Source organism: Myotis yumanensis, unplaced genomic scaffold (assembly GCF_028538775.1).
Source record: "Myotis yumanensis isolate MYYU_CA2020_CCGP unplaced genomic scaffold, mMyoYum1.0.hap1 SCAF_2, whole genome shotgun sequence".
Classification (NCBI taxonomy): Eukaryota; Metazoa; Chordata; class Mammalia; order Chiroptera; family Vespertilionidae; genus Myotis; species Myotis yumanensis.
Window position 1 is genome coordinate 21,118,340 of NW_027223753.1, and position 24,095 is coordinate 21,142,434.

Sequence of the window (24,095 nt, forward strand, 5' to 3'; positions counted from 1 at the left end):
GCGGGCGGGGCGCAGGCCGCGGGGCCGGATCCGGGGGGGAGCGAGCGAGCGGAGGCGCGGAGGCGCGGAGGACCCGATTCACTCGCTGGGGAGATCTATGGGCCGAAGCCGTGTAAATGCGTTTTAAGGCGAGTGCGGGGAGTGGCGCGGGGAGCCTCAGGGGGCGGGCGCCCTCGGCTCCGGTCTCCAGTGCTGACGTGCCCCTGGCCCCTCTTGCCTCCTTTCAGCAGGGGCCTCGGCTCCGCAACTGCCACTCCTCCTCGGGGTGTTGCACAAGTTTCGAGGTCACCGGCGACCCCCCCTAGCAGTGCGCCTGGCTCTGGCCCCTGCGAAGGAGGACGGGGCGTGGTAAGGGTGTGTGTGTGTGTGTGTGTGTGTGTGTGTGTGTGTGTATGGGGGTCGGGGGCGGGACCTCGGCCCTGCACTCGGGAGGGCTCCCCGGGAAGGACCCTCAGCCTTGGGTCCTCGCCCCTGGAGCCCGCAAGGCGCCCCCATGCACGCTTAGAATCCTAGCACTCCAAGGCCAGCCGCCCCCCTTTAAAAATGTAGAAGCTGAGGCTCTGAGAGGGGATGGGGCGTCCCCAAGGTCACGCAGCGGAGAGCGGGCTCGAACTTCAGCTCGGGTGCTGGGCTCGGCGCGGCCTCTGCAGCCTCCTTAGGTGGGCGTGGTCAGGGCTGGGGCAGCGGGAAACGGCCTCCCGAGACGCTCCGCTTTCCTGCTCCCTTACTCTCTTTCTTCCCTTTTTAAACTAAAACTGGGAAGAATCTCCAAAACAATGCATCCATTTTATGGATGGGGACACTGAGGCTCGGAGAGGCACTGACATCTAAGCCTATAATGCCGTGTCCCCGTCCAGGATTCGCGATTGTCTCTACCCTTCCCAGTGAACACGAGCTCCCCAGGCTTGTGCTAGGGGCGTGGCGGGTGTGACAGGACTGGGCACCGTGGCTTGGGGAAGTGAGGGGGTCAGCGGAGGCCAGCCCCCCGCCCCCCGCTCCCCATCGACCCCAGGCCGGCAGCACCCTCCTTCTCCCCGCAGTGTGTTGCATACTTTCTAAGGCGGCAGCGGCGGCGGAGGCAGAGGCAGCGGCGGCGGCTCCATCCAGCCCATCGGCTCCTCCTCCTCCTCCTCCTTCTCCTCCTCCTCCTCGGCATGGCAGGCTACCTGAGCGAAACGGACTTTGTGATGGTGGAGGAGGGCTTCAGCACCCGAGACCTGCTGGAGGAGCTCACTATGGGGGCCTCTCAGGCCACCAGGGTGAGGGGGTGCGGGTGGGGCTGGAGCCCCGGTCCCTGGTGCAGGCCCAGCTGCCTCCTCTGAAAGGACCCCTGGGGCCTCATCTTCTTCTTTCACTTGCTATTCATTCCTTGCTAATTGCAAGAGCCAGACCCATTTTGTCCCCAGTTCCTGGTCCTTGCCTCCCAAACCCGCCCCTCCTGTTCCTGCCTTGAGGACAGCACCGCTATCATCTACCCAGGCCCTAGACCAGTGATGGAGAACCTTTTGAGCTCGGCGTGTCAGCATTTTGAAAAACCCTAACTTAACTCTGGTGCCACGTCACATATAGAAATTTTTTGATATTTGCAACCATAATAAAACAAAGACTTATATTATTGATATTTATTTTACATATTTAAATGCCATTTAACAAAGAAAAATCAACCAAAAAAATGAGTTCGTGTGTCACCTCTGACACGCATGTCATAGGTTCGCCATCACTGCCCTAGATCAAGGTCAGAAACCTAGGAGGCCCTTTTTCTCCCACTGCCACCCCCCCCACCCCCACCCACACATCTAGGCATCTCCAAGCTCTGTAGTTCAGATTCCATCTCTCTAAAGGCCCCCAACCTCTTCCTGCCTCACCCCCCGCCCCCCCCCCCCCCCACACACACAATTTACCATAGTCTTGCTCAAAATCAGAATTCTTTGGCTGTTCCCAGTTGACTATAGAATCAAGTCAGAACCCCTCTGCCTTCACAGCTCCGTTTCCGGCTTCTCCCATGGTATATATCATGCTCCATCAGAGCTGAACTACTCTGCCCTGTGTCCCACTGGTGCCATGTGCCCTATTATCACCCCTGTGCCTAGAACACTCTTCTCCTAGCCTCTTACCTATTTCTACTCATGCCTTATTACTCACCAGGGTCACCGTTTCCTGATGGCCCAGGCAGATTTTGTATATTCTTTCTCCATGGCCCCAACTGCATTGCATAGAAACTTCCATCTGGCACTTATTGAATGCACTTGTAATTGCAAAGGGATGTGTTCTCTTCCAGACCCTAATCCCTTCAGGGCTGGAGCCCTGCCTGGTCGTCTCTGTCCTTTGGCCTAATGTCTGACACCAAGTGGGCATCAGTTAAAAAAAAAAAGTGTTGCATAAAGGGAAACAGTCCCAGCGGAGGTTTCAGCAATGTGGTCTCACCCGTCGCCTTATGCGTAGTCAGCCCTCAGCAAATCTGTGGTAACCAGCTGACCACAGGCATGGGTGGCAGTGGCAGTGGGACTCCCGCAAGCACCAGTATGTGAAAAGCAATGGGCTGTGGGCCACAGCTTTGGCCTCCAAGGAATTTATCTTTTTTCTGGGGAAGACAGATGCATACACAGTTGTGATACTTTGGAAGCAAGTGCAAAATGCAGTGGGAGCGTTCAAAGCAGAGCTGCCTTTTTGGATTGGGGGGAGGTAGTGTCCCAGGTGAAACCGAAGGTAGATTAGGTGTTTGCCAGGCACAGTGGGGGTAGGGTATTCCATGTGGAGGGCATGGTGGGAACAGAGGCTGGGAGGTGGGAAAATAAGTAATTCAGTCTGCAGCTGGAGTTGGCGCTGCAGGGCGGGGAGGGAGGGGCTGGGGCGTTTGCCATCTGTCCTGTAGACTTGGGGAGCCCCCCCCCAGAGAACTTGGAGCAGGCAGCTTTGTGGCCACAGCCACATTTGGGGCAGATACTTGGGAAGACCAGGGATGGCATGTACAAGGCGGGAGCTGGGGCGGGGGGGCGGGTGTCTCTCTCACATTCACCCATCTTGTTGTGCAGGGTGAGGCCACTGCCTTCTTCGTGGCCGACCTGGGCGCGGTAGTGAGGAGGCACTTCTGCTTCCTGAAGTGCCTGCCTAGAGTCCGGCCCTTTTACGCTGTCAAGTGCAACAGCAGCCTGGGCGTGCTGAAGGTCCTGGCTGAGCTGGGGCTGGGCTTCAGCTGTGCCAACAAGGTGAGCCCCTGCCCCCACCAGCACGCTGACCCTCGCTGCCTACTGAGCACACACATGGCTGGGCCGCTGTGGGTGGGCCCCGGGGAGGCAGGAGTGACCTGCAGTTGGCCCCTTGCCCTCTGGGAAGGGCCACTCCCTTGGAAGGGGCGTTAAGGGGTAAGGGAGGGAAAAACAAGCATGGAATTTGCCAGCCTTGAAGTTCCAAATTAGAACCTTGTGTATCCCTGGGGTAGATGGGTTGCCTTTTTAAATAGAGTCTTTCAAACTTCTTGGCATAGAGTTATTCTTTTATGGTATTCTTTTAATTAAAACAAAACAAAAACATCCTGTTATTGGTTTTCTTTTTTCTTTTATAATCTTAATAATATGTCACTACATTTTCTTAATCCTTTTAGAGTTTTGTTATTGTTGCCAATTCTATTGCCTTTCAATTTTGTTAATGCTGTTGTCTTAATTCTCTTTTGCTCAGTTTGGATTTACTTTGCTTATTTACTATTATTCTGTATTCACTGAACTCTCCTGCAATGTGCTAGTCACTGTGCTGGGTAGGGCTGACTTTAGAGTGTTGAGTAAGGCAGACTCTGCTGTCTTTGAATTGAAGGCTTAGCTTACCTATTTTCATTCTGTTCTTGAGAAATTTCAAGCTATAAAATTTCCTTGGAGCCATAACTGGTTTGGCTCTGTGGATTGAGCGTCAGCCTGCGGACTGAAAGGCCCCAGGTTCGATTCCGGTCAAGGGCATGTACCTTGGTTGTGGGCACATCCCCAGTAGGGGGTGTGCAGGAGGCAGCTGATCGATGTTTCTCTCTCTCATCGATGTTTCTAACTCTCTATCCCTCTCCCTTCCTCTCTGTAAAAAATCAATTACATATATATATATATATATATATAAAAGAATACATGTTTTAAAAAAAAATTTCCTTGGAGTACAGCTTTGGATATATTTATTTACTCAGCAGACATTTATTGAGCACCTACTGTAGCGCCAATTACTATTCTAGGTGGGGATTTAGCAAGTGAACAAAACAAATGAAACAACAACAAGAGGCCCTTTTTCATGGAGCTTGCTTTCTAAAATAAGTTAAACAATGAAAATCGATAGTATTTTAGATGGTAAATGCCATGGAGAAAATTAAAACGGGAAAGGGAAGTAGGAAATATTGGGTGAGAATATAGCATTTTTAGATAGTTTGGCCAGAGAAAGCTTTGCTGACATTTGAGTACAGACCTAGAGGAAGCAAAATATCAAGCCAGGTGGGTAACTCGGAGAAGGGCTTTCTCGGCAGAAGCAAGTGCAGAGGCCCTGAGGCGCTTTGGTTTGTGATAGTGTCACTCCTGTCATTTTTGGTAACAGTCAGAAATGATTGTTTTGAGGGGAACCCCTTTTTATGAACCATTTTAAGCCCCTTAAAGGCGGCAATATGCCTGGGTGTTGTGAGGAGAGTTTAGAAGGGGTTCCTGGGGGAGAAAGGAGAAGAGCTAGCCCTGGCTCGGATGACAGGGCTGGTAGGGTTCCAGGGGGAGACAGGTGAGAACCAGGGTGGGGCTGTCAGAACAAGCAGGTGAATCTTTATCATCAGAGACTGATGTTAATGTTGTTATTGACAGATGAGTTTCTCCCTCTTGTCACCTGCAAAGCCCCCTTGCATGAGCTCTTGCTTTACGCACGTAGTGTTGTGCGTGTGGTCCATAAAGCCCTGGGAGGGCCCAGGGAGAGGGGTTGCCATTTTACCCTGGAGGCCATGGGGACCAGCTAACAGCCTGCTCGTGGCAGAGCCAGGACTGTCCCTACACACCTGGGCCTCTGCTTCGGGCAAGGAGGAAGGGGATCTTTTCTGCCCCCTGGATCTAGGGGTGAAGAACAGGACCGAACCCCACTGACTACAGTCCTCTGCTTCTGAAAACCAAGCTGGGGCCCTTGGCCCTCTAGCCTCAGGGGCTGGCCTCCCAGGGGAGTTAGGGCTTAGAAAGACCTTGAAGTCAGTGGGGACTTTAAAAGCATCTGCCATTCGCTGAGCACTCCTGTTGTGCCAGGTGCTTTGCCAAGTGTTTTCTGTATGTGATCCCATTTTATTCTCGCAACAACCCCGTGAGGCAATTATTATTATCCTGATTCTGACTGCAGTCCCGTGAGGAAGCATTTAGTGTATAAGCACAGAGATTGAGTGACTCACTGGGCAGTGGCTGCTTGTGTATAGCAAGGAGGTCTCTGATTCTATAGCCGCTGTATTTTCCAAGATCCTAGGGAGAGGGTGGCTGAGCTGGGACTAGGCTAGTGACAGATGCTAACTGGAGGGCGGAAGAGGCCAAGACCCCCTGCTGGTGGTGGTGGTGGGGAATCACGCAGTCCTTTGGGTGACTTTACTGAGAGGTGACTGTGGGGCGCCCAGCTTTCTATGGAAGTCCAAGGCTGCCCTCTTCTGGTTAGCCACAGCTGGTGGCCACACAGCACATGGACTGAAGGCTTGGTGGTGAGCTGGGGCTGGGAGTACAAATCCACATCAAAGGGCTCCAGGGTCAAGGGCACAGGCCACGCCTTGCACGGGGCTCTGGTCCACCCACCTTCCCAAAGACCTTATGTCATCTCTCCTGACCCCATTCCTTGCCCTCTCTCTCTCTTTTAAAAAATATATTTTATTGATTTTTTTACAGAGAGGAAGGGAGAGGGATAGAGAGTTAGAAACATTGATGAGAGAGAAACATCAATCAGCTGCCTCCTGCACACCTCCTACTGGGGATGTGCCCGCAACCAAGGTACATGCCCTTGACTGGAATTGAACCTGGGACCTTTCAGTCTGCAGGCTGATGCTCTATCCACTGAGCCAAACCAGTTAGGGCCCTTGTCCTCTCTTGCTGTCTCCCTCATGCTTCCATCTTAAAAAGCCTCTCCTGGACACATCGTTGCCCACACTCATCCCTTGCTCCTCCTTCAAGTCCAAAACGAGTTGTCTACACTTGTGTGTCTGCGCTTGTCACTTTTCTTAGCACCCACTCCTTATGCCATTGCTTCCGGCATCCACTCTCACTACTCCAGGGAAACTCCTCTTGCCAACGTCCCCAGGATGCAGTGAGCACTTTATTTTAAACCTTCATTTTGAATTATTCAAATAACATATGTATTCACACACACACACATGCACATGCACACACATGCACACATAGGACATCAGCATTATGTCTCCAGAGTTAATGGCCATTATGAATTTGAGTTTGGTAGGTATATAGTATTTAAATGTGACCTATAGAAAATATACACAATATCTTGTGATTTTTGCAATGAAATATAAAAGATGGTCATGTATGTACTGTTCAGCAATAGCTTTCAACTCAGCAGGTTTTGAGTATGGGTCCATGTTGATGCATTTAGACCTTGTTGGGGACACTCCTTGGTCCTCTAATTATTTGGCCTCTCAACAGTATTCAATGCAGGGACTTTTTGTTTGTTTTTGGTAAGGACACTTAACATGAGACCTAGGATACTCTTAATGCATTTTTGGTCCAGTGTGGTTGACTAGGCACAATGTTGTTGGCAGGCCTCTCGATCTTACTCATCTCGCCAAACTGAAACCTGATGCCCACTGAGTAGCCACTCCCCATTTAATGACAAAAGATATTCAATAGTAACAGGTGCTCCTGCTTGTAAAGACTTGGGGAGGCTATCAGATGAAAGTGAATGCTGCTCTGCCCCTGCCCCACCCCACGGGGTGCCTCCCACAGTGACATGGCCTCTCATACAGACATGAGTTGTGGGCAGGCTTTGCTTGGACACGAATGGCATTATAATCTCTGTATTATCCTCACCTCTCTGCAGGTCCTGGGTGCCAGCTTTTCCTCATCTTCTACTGCTCTTTCTTTCTTTAAAAAAAAAATATTTTTACTGATTTCAGAGAGGAAGGGAGAGGGAGAGAAAGAAACAACGATGAGAGAGAATCATTGATTGGCTGCCTCCTGCATGCCCCCCACTGGGGATCAAACTCGAAACCTGGGCATGTGCTCTGACCAGGAATCGAACTGTGACCTCTTGTTTCATAGGCCGATGCTCAACCATTGGGCCACACAGGCCGGGCCGCTCTCTCAATGGGAGAGTCCCTCTGGGTTCCATCTCAGGCTCCCTTCTCTTGTAAGCTCTCCCTCTGCGTAGGGAATTCCAGCTCCTCCCATGGCTTCCGATGCCACCAATACGCCACCACCTCCCACATTTTGATCTCCTTCCCAGACCTATCTACCCCAGCTGCTGGCTGGATAATGACATGGGATGCCTGGAATCCAGTGCGTTCAAATGCACTCACAATCTTCCTCCGAGAGGGGTCCCTTGGTCTGCTGGGCATAGAGTCCCCCTCAGACACCCTCACCCTGCGTCCCCACGTGTAACCCACCCCCCAGCCTGCCAGCCCTGCTTCCGGAACACAGCTCCCCTGCCAGGGTGATTGGGACCGGTCTCCCCTCCGTCCCCTCAGGCCCTTCAGGGGAACCAGACTTAGAGTTTGCCTTTAAAATGCAAATCTGAGCATGTCAGTTCCCTTCTTGAGACCCTTCAACCTGTTTCCCATCACTCACAGGACAAAATGTGAGTCCACATCAGCCTCCTTGGTTTCCCCATTGGCTCTGCCCACCTCCCTCCAACCTCATCGTCCCCACTGTGTGCACCCTGCCCAGGCCACTGCCCATCCTCCCGGATCAGGCTGAGCACCTCTGGCCTCAGAGCCTCCACACAGGCACTTCCTTTACTTCCGGAAGCTTCCTCTCCTTCCTTCCATCTTGGCCTGGCGCAGGCCTCCTGTGGGTCTCAGCTTAAATTTCTGACCCTCAGAACGGCCGTCCTCCCCTACACCCGGGTCTCCCCATTCACATTCTCTCCGGTATCCTGTACTTTTTCCTCACGGCTCTTACCCATTTGTAATTCCACTCTAATTCAGTGTTCCTTCATTCCAACCCGTCCGCCCCTCCAGCCTGAAGGGACACAGGGTCAGAGGCCCGTCTGCCTTATTTACCACTTCTTTTCATAGCACCCAGCACCGAGCCTGGCAGCTCCTAGAGCTCCAGGAACACTTGTCAGTTCAGGATCGAGTTGAATTCTCCATGGTCCTGTGGTTAAGAGCTGGCTGCTCAAGTCTGACAGTTCTGGGTTAGAATTCCAGCTGTGCCGCTTACGAACTGCGTTACTTTGGACAAGTGACTTAACCTCTGTTTCCGATCTCATAAGATTATTATACAGATTAAATAAGAATATAAATAAAATATTTGATGCAGTGGCTGGCATATGGTTATGTTTTTCTTTTTAAAAATTTATTTTAAAATTATAGTTGACATATGCAATTTTATATTAGTTTCAGGTGTATGACACAGTGATTAGACTTTTATACACCTTACGCAGTGATAACCGTGATAAGTCTAGTAACCATCTGTCACCTTACATAGTTATTACAATATTATTGATTGTATTCTCTGTGCTGTGCGTTACATTCCCATGCCTTACGTATTTTTTAAATCCTCACCTGAGGATATGTTTATTGATTTTAGAGAAAGAAAGGGAGAGAGAGAGAAAAAGAGAGAAACATCGGTTGGTTGCCTCCTGTATGCGCCCCAATAGGGGATAGAACCTGCAACCTAGGTATGTATCCTGGCAAGGAAGCAAACCCGAAACCTTTCGGTGAATGGGATGGTGCTCCAACAAACTGAGCCACCTGGCCAGGGTGACTTATGTATTTTATAACGGGAAATTTGTACCTATTTTTCCCCTTCACATTTTTTTTTTTTGCCCTTCCCTCATTTCCCTTTCCCTCTGGTAACCATAGTTTGTTCTCTATATCTATGAGGGTTTCTTTGTTGTCTTGTTTATTGCTTTTTAGATTCCACATAGAAGTGAAATCATATACGGTGTTTGCCTTTCTCTGTCAGACTTATTTTACTTAGCATAATACGTTCTAAGTCCATTGATTGTGTTGCAAATGGCAAGATTTCATTCTTTTTTATGGCTGAGTAATATTCCATTGTATATGTATGGAATATTCCATCTTGGCTATTGTAAATAATGCTACAGTGAACATGGAGTGCATATATCTTTTTTAAAATATATTTTTATTGATTTCAGAGAGAGAAAGGGAGAGGGAGAGAGAGATAGAAACATCAATGATGAGAGAGAATCATTGATTGGCTGCCTCCTGCATGCCCCCTACTGGGGATTGAGCCCACAACCCGGGCATGTGCCCTTGACTGGAATAAACGCGGGACCCTTTAGTCTGCAGGCCAATGCTCTATCTATTGAGCCATGCTGGATAGGGCTGCATATATCTTTTTGAATGAGTGTTTTTTATTTCTTCAGATAAATACCAAGAAGTGGGATTGCTGGATCACAGGTCTTCATTTTTGAGAAACCTCCATATTGTTTTCCATCGTGGTGGCACCAATTTACATTCCACCAGCAGTGTGTGAGGGTTCCTTTTTCTCCGCACCTTGCTTGTTGTCTCTTTTTGATGATAGCCATTCTGACAGGTGTGAGGTGCTATCACATTGTGGTTTTGATTTGCATATTTCCATGATGACAATGATGGTTATTATTTAAATATTTATAATCAAAGCTAAACCTCAGGTCCCCAAAGGGCTAGCACTGCTTCTTCCTCTCACCTCATGTGGTGAAGTGGGGAATAAAGCAGCTTCGTAGCCACTCAGACCCAGGGTCTTGGGGAGCGAGCTGTCCAGCCCAGGACTCGGACCTTTGTGTCCTGGCTGTGTCACCACAGGCAGGCGGACCGCTCTGGCATCTGGAAAATGCGACTAATGAGTATTTCCTAGATAGTTATAGGCATCACTCGAGATGATGCACATCAACACCTCGTGCTGAAAAGGTGCTAAATGAAAACTAGAGTCTTATTACAAACTCAGGCTGGTTAAAAATGGCCTCTGTCTCCTACCACGTTTCCAAACTGACTTCCTCTCAAGTTCCGTCCCTTAATCATGGAGTCTCAGACCTGAGTGTGAAAGTTGGTTCTGCCACTTACTTGCTACATGGCCTCTCTGAGCATCAGGTTCCTTCTCTGTTGAATGGAGCTAATACCCATCTGGGTGTGGGCCCAGTTCAGCCCACCTGGTTTGTGAAGTTGTATTGGGTCCCAGCCTTGCTCATTCACTTATGCATTGTCTGTGGCTGCAATGGCAGTGGGGTAACTGTGACAGAAACGGTGTGGATGGAGCCCGAACTATTTGCTCTCTGGCCCTTTGTAGAAACCTGATGTAATAAGCATCTCATTGGGCACCTGCTTGTGGTAGGTGCTCAATGATCATGGTTGCTGTCATTGTCATCATCATTGTATCATTAATGCAACCGTCAGGTGGAGCAGTGTTCTGTAAAGGCCCAGGGGAGAGGGGCTATACACACAGCAGGCCTGTGTCAAAGACTCCAGATGCTATGAACTTCCTTATACATCAACTAACATTCTGTGAGCATTTAAACCTGCCAGGAAAGTGTGTCAGAGGTCTGTTGCCAGGGCCACTGAGTCCACATAATGCCTTTGTGTGAATTAGGCAATGTGCCCCTTCCTTAAGACACTCAGTTGTTATAATAATGTACTGTCTTTGTTAGAAGGAGAGGCTTTACTGCCTGGAAGCTGTAATAAATGCACACATCTACCATGTGTTGTTTGTGAATGGGACCCCTCGGACTGTGCAGAGCATCACCTGCGCAGCCATACCTGGCAGCCCTGCCTGTCAAACCGTGGGGAGCCAGCAGGAGTCCCGGTTTGTAATATCTGCTGTTGAACAGCGAGGCCCACTTCGTAGGGATCTCTGCATGCATAGCTAGGATTTTGCCCCTCATCTATGTTTCCTTGGCTTCTGTGGGCCCAGCAGGCCCTGGTGCCTTCTCACTACCACCTTTGGGACCTCACAGGCAGAGATGGAGTTGGTCCAGCGTATTGGCGTCCCTGCCAGTAAAATCATCTTTGCCAATCCCTGTAAGCAAATTGCACAGATCAACTATGCTGCCAAGTATGGGATCCAGCTGCTGAGCTTTGACAACGAGATGGAGCTGGCAAAGGTGGTGAAGAACCACCCCAGTGCCAAGTAAGCCGAGAGCCACTCGTATGGGAGGCGGAGGGGTGGGAGGAGTGGAGCTGGAGCAAGGACCCTGCCCTGGCCCCACCCACGGTCACAGGGGGTGGGGGCAGGCGCCCTTGGACTGGCCCAAGGATGCCAGGGCCTGCCTCCGACAAAGGCAGAGATAACTGATTATAGCCATAGTGTGATGGAGGTCGAAGTCATGGCTGAGATGGGGTGGTTGGGGAAGGTTCATGAAGGAGGTGGCATTTCAGCTGGGCCTTGAGTAGTGAATCGAATTTGGGGAGGGCACATACAGTGCATAAGAGCCAACTGTGTAAGCAAATGCATGGAGGTCAGAAATAGCACGGGGTGTTTGAGGGACAAGCAGAAATGTAGTGCGAACATACCATGTGCGAGGGGTGAGGGAGACAGTGAACGATGCTGGTCATGGGGCAGGGACCTGGGCTTTGCCGGGGGTCAGCACTGGATGGTTTTCTCAGGCTGAGGCCCTCACATGGTCACATGTACCCCGGGATTCCATGGAGGGGCCTCGGGGTGAAGGGGAGCCAGGGGGTGGGCCACTCTGGTTCACCCACAGCAGCTTCCATTTTGTCTGTTATACATGACATCGGGGTTCTCAGCAAGACTGTGTCTGAAAAACAGAATGGCTTCCCTCATCCAAGAGAAGCTGGAAAAGCCCGGCTGGTGTAGTGGCTGATTCGGAGGAAGTGGAACTGCCGGGGAGAACTAGAGCGGTCGCGACCAGGGCAGGGGCTGCAGGGAAGGGCCTAGGCATGTTTAGGGAATGGAATGGACGGGACTCAGAGGCCCACTGGCTGTGCAGGGAGAGGAAGGGGTCGGGGGCCTGTGGGGTTGGAGGGCTCTGAGCCGCAGGGGGTCACACCCCTTGACTCGGAGAAGAAGTGGTTGGGGTGGGGAGGCGGGCCCACCCGGCAGAGGTGCTGTCTCCCCTCAGGCTGCTGCTGTGCATCGCCACCGATGACTCCCACTCCCAGAGCTGCCTCAGCCTCAAGTTTGGAGCTTTGCTGGATTCCTGCAGACACCTGCTTCAGAACGCCAAGAAGAGCCACGTGGAGGTGGTGGGTGTGAGGTGAGTGTCTGGAAGCCCCACTACCTCCTCCCACACCAGGCCCGCTGCCTCTTTCCCAGGAATTCATTCTGTATGAGACCTCCCCGAGGTCCTCCAAGAGGGCCTGTGCCTGGGCCTGGGATTCTTTTTTTGCGGGGCGGGGGGGGGGGGGGGGGGGGTTTCCTCTCTTTGTAAAGAGGGTTTGGCATGTCCTATTGCCCCAACCTCACACTCCCCAGGTCTTGTCCTAGGAGGCCCCAGGAGGGACCTGGCTTTCTAGGAGTTGTACCAGCCTGTAGGCCACACCCTTGCAATGACTTAACAACACAGCTTTCATTTATTCTGTACTTAGGACATTCCAGGCCCTGTGCTAAATGTTATATGTGCATTACCTCACAGCCTTGTGGAGTCTTATCCCCACATAACAGATGGGGAAGCTAAAGCCTAGGCAGGCCACACCACTGACGGAGGAGGCACCCAGATCTGGCTGACTTGTCCCAGAAGGCTCAGTCCTAGGGGCAGAATGGAGGGATGGCAGGGGCACCAAGTGCCAAGCTTCCTGCCCACTCCTCACTTGCCACGTGGCCCTCAGCCACCCATTTAACCTCTTAGGCCCTCAGTCATCACTTCTGTCAAATGGGCACATGTCCAGTGTGCCTTTCCTGGCTGGGGCTGAGGTTGTGGCACCTGGGGCCCTGCATGTAAGCCAAGGCTTTTCCTCCTCCCCCAGTTTTCACGTTGGCAGCTGCTGTCCTGACCCTGAGGCCTATGCTCAGTTCATCGCTGACGCCCGGATTGTGTTTGAAATGGGCGCCGAGCTGGGCCACAGGATGCACATCCTGGACCTTGGTGGTGGCTTTCCTGGAGTGGAGGGGGCCAAAGTGAGATTCGAAGAGGTAATCCTGGGGTCAGAAGTGTCCCATTGGGCTCTGTGCGGCGTGTGTGTGTGTGTGTGTGTGTGTGTGTGTGTTATAATGTTGATAGGGAGTCCACTGTGAGCTGATCCTATGTGTTGAGTCCTGTGCTTGGTGCTTTACCTGGACCTTATTATTAACCTTGTGCTCCTGCTGAGCAAATGCGGCTTATGAAGTTATGTCACTTCCTGAGTCCACGGTAGAGCTGGCCTCACACCAGCTCTGCCTAACTCCAGACCATGCACTTGTTTTAGGCTTAACCAGGCCATATTTTCATAATTCATAAAGCTTTCTGAAGGTCTGGGTTGATGAGAAATCAATTGAGAGGGCAGGAAAAGGAAAGCAAACCTGTCCACCTTCCCATCTGTGAGATGAAATCCAGAAAAATGTGTCGCTCAATCCCCACTCCAACCACTAGGGGTCGCTTCTCCTTAGCAGTAAGAGCTTCATTGGGGAATATCCACATCTAGGACTGAGCCTAGGAAAATAACCTGCTATAGACACAAAGAATTAGCCTCACAGATGAACATTGCAGCCTTGCATGTCACAGAATTCCACGGGACCTCCCTGGTCCACCTAACACTCGGGGTTGGTTAAATTATGAAACATTCTTATGATGAAAACATTTGCATTCACAGTCTATTGAGTAAAACAGGTTATAAAAAACATATGTGTATAATTCTATCTTGTTTATCATAAAAAATAGTGTTTGTATAAAAAAAAAAGAATTAGAGCTACTCCAAAAAGTTAATGATTAGGTTAATCTGGATAACAGAATTAGGAAAGGTGTTTTTAAAAAAGAACTTTAAATACAGTTTACATTCAATATTGTTGTGTGTTAGTTTCAGGTGGACAGCATAGTGGTTAATAATATACTTTACAAAATGTTCTCCCCAATATTTCTAATATCCGCCTGGCGCCATACATAGTTATTATAATATTATTGGCTATATTCCCTATGCTGTACTTTACATCCCTGTGACTATTTTGTAACTATCAGTCTGTACTTCTTAGTACCTTCACCTTTTTTACCCAGTCCCCAGCTCCCTGCCCCTCTGGCAACCATCAATCTGTTCTCTGTGTCTATGAGTCTGTTCAATGTTGTTTGTTCCTTTATTTTGTTCTTTAGATTCCACATATAAGTGAAACCATATGGTAGTTGCCTTTCTATGACAGACTTATTTCACTTAGCATAATACCCTCTAGATCCATCCATGCTGAAATTAGGGGTGATTTTGATCCTTCTTTGTGGCTCTATTTTCTGTTAAAAAAAAAAATCGTGTCATTTAACAAATTGGTTATTTATGAAAGAAAAATCCACCCAGGGCTTCTGGAATCTGAGTACCATGTGTTACTTTAAGAGTGCCTCTTCCCACTGTGGGGGCATTGAGAAGGCTGATTTACACAAACGTGAAGGGCCTTACCCAGCTCTGTCTCCCGCATACCTTCTTGGCCAACTGTTCATGGTTACCAGCTGGGGCCTTAGCAGCTGCCAAGTCCCTCTTTCTGAAATCAAAGAAGTTTTCAAGAAATAGACTTGGGCCCTAGCCGGTTTGGCTCAGTAGATAGACCGTCAGCCTGTGGACTGAAGGGTCCCAGGTTCGAATCTGATCAAGGGCACATACCCAGGTTGTGGGCTCAATCCCCAGTAGGGGGCGTACAGAAGGCAGCCGATAAATGATTCTCTCTCATCATTGATGTTTCTCTCTCTCCCTCCCTCTCTGAAATCAATAAAAAAATATTTTTTTAAAAAGGAAAAAGAAATAGACTTGGAGCTGTAGCAAGTTTTCAGCATAAACCCCACTTTCAAACATGTAGTTGTCCACCCCCATTCTCCTACCACCAGATTGCTTCTGTAATCAACTCGGCCTTGGACCTGTACTTCCCGGAGGGCTGTGGCGTGGACATCTTTGCCAAGCTAGGCCGCTACTACGTGACCTCAGCCTTCACCTTGGCAGTCAGCATCATCGCCAAGAAGGAGGTTCTTCTGGACCAGCCTGGCAGGGAAGGTAGGTGCCAATCGGCCCGCGGAGCCTCGTTCTTCCCTGGAGCTAAGGACTGGCTGGCCGAGCAGGGTCTGGTGTAAGGGAGTGGGGGAATCTGGAGACTGGTCCTTGCTGTAGGAAGACTTACAATCAAGTCGCCTCATTCCCGACACTCATGTAGCATCTTTCATCCCATGCATGCTCGTATTTTATGAAGATTAAGATCAAAACAACCTGAGGTAAAACAGGTACTTTATTAACTGTATTGTACAGATGAGGACATTGAGACTCAAAGAAAATATAAGTGAATTGCTTAAAGCTGTAAAGAGGTAAAGCCTGCATTTGATCCCATGTTTGTCTCCTCTCCTGAGTACAGGCTCTTACTCACCCAACTGCATCTCTAACATAATGAAAACCATTAATGACAACTTATATTTGTCTAAGCCCACTTTACAGAGGACAGAGGTAGGCAAGGAGAGGTTGAGTCACTAGCCCAAGGTCACACACTGATAAGGGGCAGTGCTGGTATTCAAGTTTAGGCTGGGCCGACTCAAGAAGTCTCTGCCCACCCTGCTAACATCAGCGCTGTTTCCTGCACTTCCTGATAGATCAGTCCTCTCGGCAGCCCCACAAGAGAATCCATATGGAGGGGTGGTGGGCTTCAGGTAGAATGGTGTGTGTGTGTGTGTGTGTGAGAGAGAGAGAGAGAGAGAGAAATTGATTCTCCTGGCCTCCTTTATAGATTCAGGGGGATTGTCCTATCTATTCCCACTGGGAGACCTGGCTTCTCATTCCAGTTCATGCGTTGCCCCAGTTGTGTGCCTCTGAGCTAGTGGCTTCATCTCTTGGGGTCTTGAGTTTGTCTGGCCTGCTCTTCTGCCTTTGCTGGGGCATCAAGGTCTGTTGCAGACAAGGCATGTGTCTTGGGCAGCGCTGATCAGCTACAAGGGTGAATGTTTCCAACAAGGCAGTGAACCTCATGTCACACACAGCAGGAGGCAGGGGCAACCCTTTCATTACGGTCGCCATCATCTTTGTGGAGCCCACCATTGTGCCAGCTCCCTACTCCCACCCCCGCATCTTGCTGCTTGCCTTGCCCCTGACCTCTCCCCTCCCTGCAGAGGAGACCGGTCCTGCCCCCAAGACCATCGTGTACCAACTCGATGAGGGCATCTATGGAATCTTCAACTCAGTCCTGTTTGACAACACCTGCCCTACCCCCGTCCTGCAGAAGGTGAGCCACTTTCAATTGGCCTGTTTTCAATTGTGTGGGTGTTTAAATAACTTTTTTGTGTGGTGTTATCTAATTTTTAAAAGTAAAGCATAATCATTGTAGAAAATGGACAAGGATGAAGAAGGTTAGCACCTATAAACCTTCCCCATAGATTTCTTTTCAGTCTTTAAAAAAATGTATTATATTTTTCCCCCATAAGGTTGGAGTCATATTGTTTTGTAACCTGCTTTTCCCCATTTAATATGGGGGTAGCTCTTTCCATGCTATCAACTAATCTCTGACAGCATGCTTTTTGATGACTGCAGAATATTTTAACCCATCTGACTTTAGTGGTTGGCCATTGGTTTCCTGTTTTTGAGCGCTGTGAGTATATCTTGACATCCATCTCTGATCATTGCTCTGGGGTAAATTCCTAGAAGTAAAAAGAAACAGCTCCTCTCTCATGAGCTTTCCCATGTTAACAGAGAACGGGAATGTGCAACTCATTCCTCCTAGCCTGTGAACCAGCCCAGGCCTCCCACCGCTTCCTGGGCATCTTCAAAGAGAAAGTCAGACACACCCTTGTATTTTCACATTTCCAGGCCTCTGTTTGTGTGGTCCTGCTTCTGGAAGGAAATTAAGAGCCTAACCAGCACCTACACCATCACGAGCTTTCAGTGTGTGTGTTTTTTCTTCTCCATTTTGTCTAGTTTTTCAAGGCCCAGTCACATGTCAGCTCCTGTGGGGCAGGTAGGGGGGCCTCCTTTGACTTAATTGGTCCTCATCCTATAGTTGTGTTGTTAAATGGGGTTATGTCTGCCTGTCTCAGTCAGCTGCCCTGATGTGCCCAGGAATTCAGTTTGATACTGTGATGCACTAGCACTGCCTGCATTCTTGTGGGACCCCACATCCTATTGTCCCCAGAAAGAATCAATTATTTTGGATAAACACCCAGAAGTGGGACTTCTGGATCACATGGAAGTTCTATATTTATCTATCCTCACCCGAGGATATTTCTTCCATTGATTTTTTAAGGAAAAGTGGGAGAGAGAGAGAAAGACAGAAAGAAACATCGATGTGAGAGAAACACATTGAGTGGTTGCTTCTTGCATGGGCCTTGACAAGGGCCTGGGACAGGGAGGAGCCTGCAGCCAAGGTACATGCCCTTGCTCAGAATCGAACCCAGGACCCTTTGGTCCGCAGGTGCATGCTCTATCCACTGAGCCACACTGGCTAGGGCAGTAGTTCTATTTTTCATTTTTTGAGAAACTTCCATACTGGTTTCCACAGTGACTGCACCACTTTGCATTCTCACTAGGGTTCAATTCTCCTCAACCTTGCCAACACATGTTGTCTTTTTGATAACAGCCACCTTAACAGCTGAGAGTGAGGTGATATCTCATTGTGGTTTAATTTGCATTTCTCTTATGATTAGTGACACTGAGCATCTTTTCACATACCTGTTGACCATTCATAAAATAATTATATTTTGTTTTTTACTTTACAAAAAGGGTTTTGGGCTTTTTAAAAACACTTAATATCCAGTCTAAGTTTCCTCAACACTGCCATATGTCTCTCAAGTCCTTCATTTGACTATTGTGTAACATTCTGCCAGTGAATATGTGCAACTTTTGCATCCATTCTCCTCTCCAGGCATCTGGATTGTGTCCAAGTGTTTGTGACTGTGCTTACTGCTATGAATATTCTTGGTCTCTGTGATGCATGAGCAGAGGGTGGAACCACTGAGCATAGGGCATACAAATGTTCAGCTTCATGAGACAGTGCCAGACTGTTCCCCACGTGGTGGTACTGATTGACAATCCCACCAGCAGTGTATAAGAGAGTGGGAGGGTCTAAATTTTCTCCACACCATCATTAACATCTAATTTGCGGGGTTAAAAACAGGTTAACTTATGGTTAGGTTAGGCTGTGAGTAGCAGATCCCAAATTACACGACTTGACTAAGATATAAAGGCTCCTTTCACTCCAATCTAAATGTCTGGATGCAGACAATTCAGAGCTGGTACCATGGTTTCATAGTCACGTGGAGTCATATGGCTTCCAGTTGTATCTACTTTTAGGTGTTGCCTTCATCTTGGTTGGTACAAATGGAAGCTCCAGGCATCTAGGAAAGAAGGTGAAGTCCATGTGCCAGTTGTCTTTTAAGGAAATTTCCTGAAAGTAGCCTCACAATACTTAGGCTTTTATCCCATGGCCATCACTACCTGGAAGGGAAGTTGGCCTTCATTCTAGGTGGTCATGTGCCCAGTAAAAATTGAGGGTTGACATTACTGCAATGGGCAATTAGCAGCCCCTGCCACAAATAAGATAGAATAAAACACTGGATAGCAATAGAATGTAAGTTGGGAGATAAAGTGACCGAGTTGGCATTCTAAGATTTTGAATTATTTGAGAGAAAGGTAAAGATATTGATTAATTTCTGACTTGAAGTTAGGCATGCTTTTTAAAATGTGAATGTGTAGAGTAACCACTAAAATAATAGAAGTAGATAATATAATTTCTCACCTTGGGAGTAATTAAAATAGTTTAGTTGGACACCAGCATAAAAAAATAGACCATCAAATTGCAGTTGAGAGCACAGAAAAGAACCACATGTGGAAAGTGTTGACAGGGCTCGCAAGGCAGGTCATGGGGGACCGTGCGATATGTGATGCTAGAACACCTGATTGTCCATATGCAAAAAATGAAATTGGACCCCTATCTCACACCATACATGAATATAAACTCCAGAAACTAATGTAGGCACAGTGAAGGATATCTTAAAAATAAAAAAGGAAAAGACTGTCTACATTAAAATGAAGAGCTTCTGTTCATCTCTTAGCAAAAGGAAAGAGGTCATCATAAACTGGGGGAAAATACTGAAATGTGTATAAAACTGATAAGGGCTTAGAATACAGAATATATGAAGGATTCTTAACTAAGAAATACAGGCAAATAAGAACCTTAAGGAAAAAACAATGTGAAATAGAAAGCAATAGAAATATGGGCAAAAGACTAATAGGCAGTTCAAGAAGAAGAAAACCAAATGCAAAATGAAAAGGTGTTCAACTTCGTTGGCAATCAAGGAAATGCAAATTGAAGTGAAAATGAGGTACCATTTTATACTGACTACATTAGAAAAAAGTTTAAAGCAAGCAGTATCAAGTGTTGGTGAGGACATGGAGCTAGCTAGGTGGGAGTTGGTAGGCATTACTCAGATAAACATGCATATACCCTACCTTCCAGCAAGTTCCTAGGTATATACTGTAAAGAGATTCTTGGCATATGTGTTTGAGGAGATATATAAGAATGTTCACAGGAGCAATTTTTATAATATAAAACATTGGAAACCACCTTATGTTTGTCAGGGTAATACATAAATAGATTACAGTTTATTTCATATAATGAATTTTCTATGCAGCATAGTGCAAATTGCATTAGTTGGAATCTTGAGCATGTAAGTTTCAACAACAAAAAAGCAAGTTGTAGAGATTACACCCTATAATTCCATTTACATATATTTCAAAAGTGTGTGAACTAAATACTATCTTGTTTAAGGTTAGGTATGTTTTTGGAAAACAAAGTAAAGCAAGAGAATAATGGAAACAAAATCCAGGATAATGGCTACCTCAGGAGGCATGTCATTGGTGTGGGCCACATAGGAGTTTCAAAGATACTGGAAATTTTCCTATATTTTACAGATGATACAAATATTCTTTTGTATGAATTAAATATTTATCAAAAAAATTAATTCTCATCCAAGGACATTTTAAATTAATTTTTAGAGAGAGGGGAAGAGGGAGAGGGAGAGAGAGAGAGAGAGAGAGAGAGAAATGTGAGAGAGAAACGTCAATCAGTTGCCTCCCCACCACCCCACCCCGCATGTGTCCCAACTGGGGCCAGGGATTGAACCTGCAACCTAGGCATGTGCCCTGACCAGAAATCAAACCCACAACCTTTCAGTGTAAAGTGATGCTCCAACCAACTGAGCCGCTCGGCCAGGACAGGTTAAGAATATTGCCCAAAGTCACACAACTAACAAGTGTTGGAGCCTGGATTTAACACCAGGCATTGTGGCTTCAGAGTCTTAAGAGGCAATGAGTACAGAAAAGTGGGAGGGCCTTAAATGCCAGGCTAGGAGTCCCATCCAGTCTTTATCCTATTGGCTATGGGAGCCATGGAGGCTTTTGAGGGAGGGAGTGATAAGGCTGTGAACAGTCAGCCCAGGAAAGCTGAATGTGCTCAACCCTCTTTCCTGCAGAAACCTTCCACAGAGCAGCCCTTGTACAGCAGCAGCCTGTGGGGCCCGGCGGCTGATGGCTGTGACTGTGTAGCTGAGGGCCTGTGGCTGCCGCAACTACACATAGGGGACTGGCTGGTCTTTGAGAACATGGGCGCCTACACTGTGGGCATGGGTTCCCTCTTCAGAGGGATCCAGACCTGCCGCATCACCTATGCCATGTCCAGGGTGGCCTGGTAAGGGGGCCCTGCTGGGAGATGGAGCGGGGTGGGGGAGAAAGAGTGGGCTAGCAGAAGCAATGAGGGAAACCTTAGGTTTGAGACCCAGCTTCTGTGAAATCCAATTTGACAAGTAGCCCTTGGTTATTGATTCCAAATAAGCCCTGTGCTTGGCACCTGGCTGTGGCCATGAATGAGACTGAGCTTCCCTTGAGTAGGAGACACAGAGAAGCAGACAGGACTCCTGATAAATTCTGTGCTGGGTGGAGGGGGCAGGCTGCGGAAGCTTAGATTCCTCCCTGGGGCCCAGATCCACCTCCCGGAGGAAGGAAAGGTGAAGTGAAGCCTGGAGATGAGTGGGAGTTAGGCAGCAAGAAGCAGGAGGGGCAGGAGGGGCAGGAGAGGGTTCTGTGAAGAGGAAACAGGGAGGGAGCATCCTACACAAGGTGATCGTGGCTGGGGAGGGAGCAGGGCTGCATCTGACAAGGGCCTTAAAAACTGAGAAGGGCTTTGAGCAGCAAGGGGGTGGCACGGACTGGCTTGAAGCAGGGGAGTGACGTGATCGGATGTGGACTTTAGAAAGGCCACGCTAGCTGCTGTGTGGATTAAGGGAGGCCAAGGGCATGTGTGGATAGAGCTGACCAGTAGAGTGGCTACTCTATGACCCAGGAAATATTGGCACTCACAGCCTCCATCTTCCCATCTAAAAAGTGAGCCTAACACTGGCCCCACTTCCTCACCAGGCCAGTGTTGGGATCCAGTGAGCAAGATGGGAGGAACGTTGTTAGTTGAACCCTCCTGTCAGGCTTTATGATTATTTCCTTCAACCACACACAACTCTGGGATGAGTGTTATCACAGATAGGTCACTTGCTTGAGGTCACACAGCTGGTCGGCAGGGAAGAGCCCCCCTTTCGGAGCTGGGGAGATGGCTACGGATGGCAGGAGTGTCCACCCTCTCCACTGAGTAAGTGCTTGCTATGTGCCAGCATGGGGCACCAGGCACGAACTCCCTGCCCTGATGTGGCTGAAGGAGGGCCATGGCTGAAGGAGGGCTGCAGTTGAAGGGGTGCTGTAGCTGAAGCAGATATTGAACCCTTATCTTTATCAAGAAGTACACTGTGCTGTGCGATTAAGCAAAGTCTTTCCTGAGATTCAGTCACTGAAGCTGAGACCTGAAGGCTGAGGGAGGTAGTCAGGGTTGGTGATGCAGGTGGAAGCACAAGTCCGTGCACAGGCCTGGGGTGGGATGCGTGTGAGCCCGAAGGATGGTTACTGTGGATGGCACACAGGAGAGGCCAGCTGGGACGGATCTCCTGGGGCCGGAGAGTGGGCGGACAGTGCTGGCAACTCAAGAGCAGGGATTTACTGTTTGGGAAGATGGCCTTGGGCCAGAAATGTCTGGAGGAGGCCAGAGAAGATCTGGAAGACTGCATTCCCGGCTAGAGATGGTGGTGGCAGTGGTAGTGGAGAGAGGTGTGTGCTGTAAGGAGGTTCAGGAGCTGGGTCAGCAGGATCACTGGGTGTGAGGACAAGATTCCCAACTGGTGGCTGATCAGAGGGTGGAGCCCCATAGCAACATGGGTAGGTAGGAGGAGAAAGAGTTTGTGGGATTTTTTGAATGGGGGCAGGAGATAATTTTTTTTAAGTGCCAAGCCTGGAGTATGAAGAGTGTGGGAGTGAGAGAGCTGGGTGAAATCCTAGTTCTACCACCTGCTGCCGCCCCCCCCCCCTCGTAGAGTTTCTGCCCTGTAACCTTGGGCAGGTCACTTCTCTCTGTCTCAGTAGAATGGGGATGATAATGCTGCTCTTACAGGGTTTGGGGGAGGGAGGATACAATTAGATAAGTAAAGTGCCTGGCACAATGTCTGCCACATAGTAAGTGTTCAACAAATGTGGGTTCCTTTCCTTCTTGGGGGTGTTGGACTACAAGGGGGGGGGGAGATGGTCAGCAGGCCTTCTCTTGCCCTAGGCTGGGCTCTGGGGCTCAGGTGAAACCCCTATACCCAATGGGGGCCAGGTCTTCTGGTGCAGGGCCATCAGGAGCCCCCAGCCAGCAGATCCCACGCTGGTGGCCTCCAGTGGCCCTCTCTCACCCACAGGAAAGCACTGCGAGAGCAGCCGCTGCCTGCAGAACAGGATGAGGACGCTGAGGGCAGGTGCAAGCCTCTGTCCTGCGGCTGGGAGATCACAGACACCTTGTGCGTGGGCCCTGTCTTCACCCCGGCGAGCATCATGTGAGCGGCCCCGTTCCCCCCGGAGAACCCCAGCGGGGCCACAGAGATGCCTCTGGGAGAGGTGGGGAAGGTGGCAAGCAGGGCACCCTCTGGCCAGGACTCCGGTGCTTGCTCTGCTGCCCCCCCCTCCCACCCGTAGTGTTTCTGCCCTGTAAATAGGACCAGTCTTACACTCGCTGTAGTTCAAGTATGCAACATAAATCCTGTTCCTTCCAGCTGTGTCCGCCTCCTCTGCAGCGCCAAGGGGCTGGTCAGCCAGATGTGGGGTGTTCTCAGGGTTTCCCCTAGTCTCCTTCCCACTTTTGTAAATATGATGCAAATAAATATTTAGGTTTTTTAATATTCCAGTGGAATCTAGCAGTTCAATTCCCAAAACAGCCTGGCTAGGCCAGCAGTGAGATTCCCACCTGCACTGAGGACCCCATGGCCTCTGCCTTAGTCCTGACCTGGCTGCCGTGTGGACATCTCCTGTAGCACCAGCTCCTCTGACTCCTCTTCTCCTCTCCACAGGCCTCCATGCCTGGCCTCCTGGGGAGGGTGAGTTGTCAGGTTAAGGTGGGGTCAGAGTTGCTTCCCTTCAGCCCTGGAGCTCAGCTCATGCCTGAGAGGCGCCTCTGTATGAACCTAACACTCCACCTAAGGCCTGACCCTAAGTGGGGACAATTGAGTATTGACACAGCTTTGGAAATTCACACCAAAGATAAAGAGCAAAGGGATGGGTTTTGAGGAGACCCTGCACCCCCACTCTCCTTGCAGGTCTGCAAGGCAATGAGAGTAATGCCAATACCTGGTGGTTGGTTTTTTGAATCGAGGCAGTACTGTTGTAACAGGGTTGGCCATAGACATTGCCACATTCAGTGCCAGGGCCCCCATGTTGATGTCTCCTCACACTACCAACCAGTGAGCCACCCGGCCAGGGAAGAATTGGTAGCTGTAGTATATCCACAGAGTTTGTACAA

The 24,095-nt window shown here is 49.2% G+C and overlaps 1 protein-coding gene and 1 long non-coding RNA gene across 4 annotated transcripts in view; one reads left to right on the plus strand and one right to left on the minus strand.

Annotated features, from left to right (window-relative positions):
• Positions 1 to 23,351, plus strand: AZIN2 (antizyme inhibitor 2). 2 transcript variants are annotated; one of them, XM_070404672.1, is made up of 11 exons: positions 3 to 128; positions 228 to 348; positions 1,041 to 1,259; positions 3,033 to 3,206; positions 11,092 to 11,264; positions 12,217 to 12,351; positions 13,061 to 13,226; positions 15,091 to 15,253; positions 16,351 to 16,463; positions 20,704 to 20,918; positions 23,002 to 23,351. In XM_070404672.1, exons 3-11 carry the CDS (start codon positions 1,155 to 1,157, stop codon positions 23,138 to 23,140), a joined length of 1,383 nt encoding a protein of 460 aa, XP_070260773.1. In that variant the 5' UTR covers positions 3 to 128; positions 228 to 348; positions 1,041 to 1,154; the 3' UTR covers positions 23,141 to 23,351. The 2 variants fall into 2 exon arrangements, with proteins under 2 accessions (XP_070260774.1, XP_070260773.1); XM_070404673.1 differs by lacking the exon at positions 20,704 to 20,918 and having other exon boundaries at positions 1 to 128; positions 23,002 to 23,139.
• The window catches only part of LOC139003146 (uncharacterized), a 14,732-nt gene continuing 6,127 nt past the window's right edge, over positions 15,491 to 24,095 (minus strand). Inside the window, exon 4 of one of the 2 annotated variants that reach the window (XR_011470219.1) lies at positions 15,491 to 18,567. This is a non-coding gene — a long non-coding RNA (uncharacterized lncRNA). Of the gene's footprint in view, positions 18,568 to 23,396; positions 23,665 to 24,095 lie in introns of those variants that run through there. The other variant, XR_011470218.1, reaches the window with a different exon arrangement.